This window comes from Cuculus canorus, unplaced genomic scaffold, assembly GCF_017976375.1.
Source record: "Cuculus canorus isolate bCucCan1 unplaced genomic scaffold, bCucCan1.pri subtelo1, whole genome shotgun sequence".
Classification (NCBI taxonomy): Eukaryota; Metazoa; Chordata; class Aves; order Cuculiformes; family Cuculidae; genus Cuculus; species Cuculus canorus.
Window position 1 is genome coordinate 627,323 of NW_026527860.1, and position 2,326 is coordinate 629,648.

Here is a 2,326-nt window from a genome sequence, read left to right on the forward strand (position 1 = left end):
CCGCCCCAATCCATGACCAGGTTCTTTATTTAATAAAATCACCTCTAAAAAAGAAAATCTAGCTTCTTTTGTCTGTATGACAAACCCCAGTCATTCAGGCACAAGGATTCTGTTCTTTCCTCTCCTTACAAATGTCCCCACCGCAAGGAACTCATGTTAGAGTTCCAAATATTTATGCAGATCTTGGTCAAGTGCACCTAATCCTGCAGTAACATGTAACTTCATGTTTGTAGTCTTCCCTTAGGCTTGAAATGTGGGTGATGGTGGACAGGACCTGAGCATCCTCTAAGAGCCTGTTGTTTGGATTGCTCTGTATGTGGAAAATGCTCCATAGGAAAGGCTTGGAGAACTACACAACCAGACCTGAATTTCTTCTTCTTGGATTTTCTTACAATGACAACCTGCAGGACTTGCGCTTTACAATCTTCCTGCTCATTTACTTCATGATCCTCATAGGGAATAGCGTCATTGTGCTCATCACTGTGGTAGACCCAAGCCTCCACAGCCCCATGTATTTCTTTCTGAGGAACTTGTCCTTCCTGGAGATCTGCTACACGTCAGTCACTCTGCCAAAAATGCTGGTGGCTTTCCTGACCGAAGATGGCAGGATCTCCTTCCTCGGCTGTGCTGCCCAGCTGTATTTCCTGGTTTCTGTGGGCAGCACCGAAAGCCTTCTCCTGACTGCCATGGCCTATGACCGCTATGTAGCCATCTGTGACCCCCTGCACTATCCCCGCATCATGAACGGGGGGCTCTGTGTCAGACTCGTAGTGGGGTCATGGGTGGCTGTCGCACCAGTACAGGTAGGGCAGACTTACCAGGTGTTCACTCTGACTTTCTGTGCATCCCATAATTTACATCACTTCTTCTGTGACATTCCCCCTCTGCTGCAACTGGTGTGTGCAGACACTTTCTGGAACCAAGTGACGCTGCACACCGTTGTCATGCTATTTGCAGTCTTTCCCTTTGCCTTGATAGTTTTCTCTTACACTCAAATTGTCCGGGCGATGCTGAAAATGCCTTCAGCTCTGGGCAGACGCAAAGCCTTTGCCACCTGCTCCTCACACCTCGTGGTGGTGACTCTTTTCTACAGCTCGGTCACGGTCGTGTACTTTAAACAATGGTCAAGGGACTCCGCAGACACTGACCGATACCTTGCCCTGTTTTACACAGTTGTAACCCCCATGGTCAACCCTGTCATCTATAGCCTGAGGAACAGGGAAGTGAGAATTGCCCTGCAGAGGCTCCTGTGCAGAAAGTGATAGGACAGGGTCTGTGAAATGAGCCTAAACAGCACCAGCAGTCCCAACAAGGTGTTTGGTTGTGTGAATAAAGGCATCCCTTCTTAGCACAGACAAAATCGATGTCCTGCATTGCTGTGATCTTGCTCAGGAATAGGACTGGTCTCCTGGGGCATTCCTGTCAACTCTGGTAGCTCCATCTAGATATGCTCACACTCCAGGATATTCAGCTCCCCTGGAGAGCTCACTGCCAACAACTTGTTCAAGCTGTGTCTGCCCAAGCGGCCAATACTGATAAAGGAGAGCAGTCACATCAGTCAAGAGGGAGTGGAGGGTGACACATCCAATGAGTAGGTCACTACCTTAAGGTTGAGATATGCTTTGCTAGATGCCATTGGCTATCCAGAGTGTCCTTGGATGGCATCAGCTCGGAAAATTAAAGGACATCTTCCCCTGCTACGATGTTTTACCTTGAGTTGTGATAAAAAACCCAAAACAACCCCAAGCAAACAAAAACCAAAGTGCAAAGCAAAACAAAAAAAAATCCCCAAACAAACCACAGGAGACTGTCATCATGCAAAAATGGTCAAAGCTGCGAGTAACACGAAGTCATGGAATGGTTTGGGTTGGAAGGGACCCAAAGCCCTTCCAGTTCCAACACCCTGCCATGGGCAGGGACACCTCCCATTGGATCAGGTTGCTCAAAACCCCATCCAACCTGGCCTTGAACACCTCCAGGGATGGGGCAGCCACCACTTCTCTGGGCAACCTGGGCCAGGGCCTCACCACACTCAGCTGAAAACTGTTCCTGTCATTCTTTCCCTGAACTCCCTGATCAAGAGCCCCTCCCCAGCTTTCCTGGAGCCCCTTTCAGTACTGGAAGCTGCTCTAAATTCTCCCAGAAACCTTCTCCAGGGTGAACAACCCTAACTCTCTCAGCCTGTCTTTGTATGGGAATTGTTCCAGCCCTCAGCTCATCTCTGTGGCCTCCTCTGCACTTACTCCAACAGATCCATGTCCTTCCTGTGCTCAGGACATCAGATCTGAAGGCAAAGCTCCAGGTGAGGTCTCACTAGAGAGAAGCA

General features: G+C 49.1%; 1 protein-coding gene across 1 annotated transcript; it reads left to right on the forward strand.

Annotated features, from left to right (window-relative positions):
* The first annotated feature begins 323 nt into the window (after positions 1 to 323).
* LOC104068780 (olfactory receptor 10AG1) lies at positions 324 to 1,262 on the forward strand. Its single transcript, XM_009571703.2, has one exon. The coding sequence runs from the start codon at positions 324 to 326 to the stop codon at positions 1,260 to 1,262; it is 939 nt and encodes a 312-aa protein (XP_009569998.2).
* Positions 1,263 to 2,326: the final 1,064 nt, after the last annotated feature.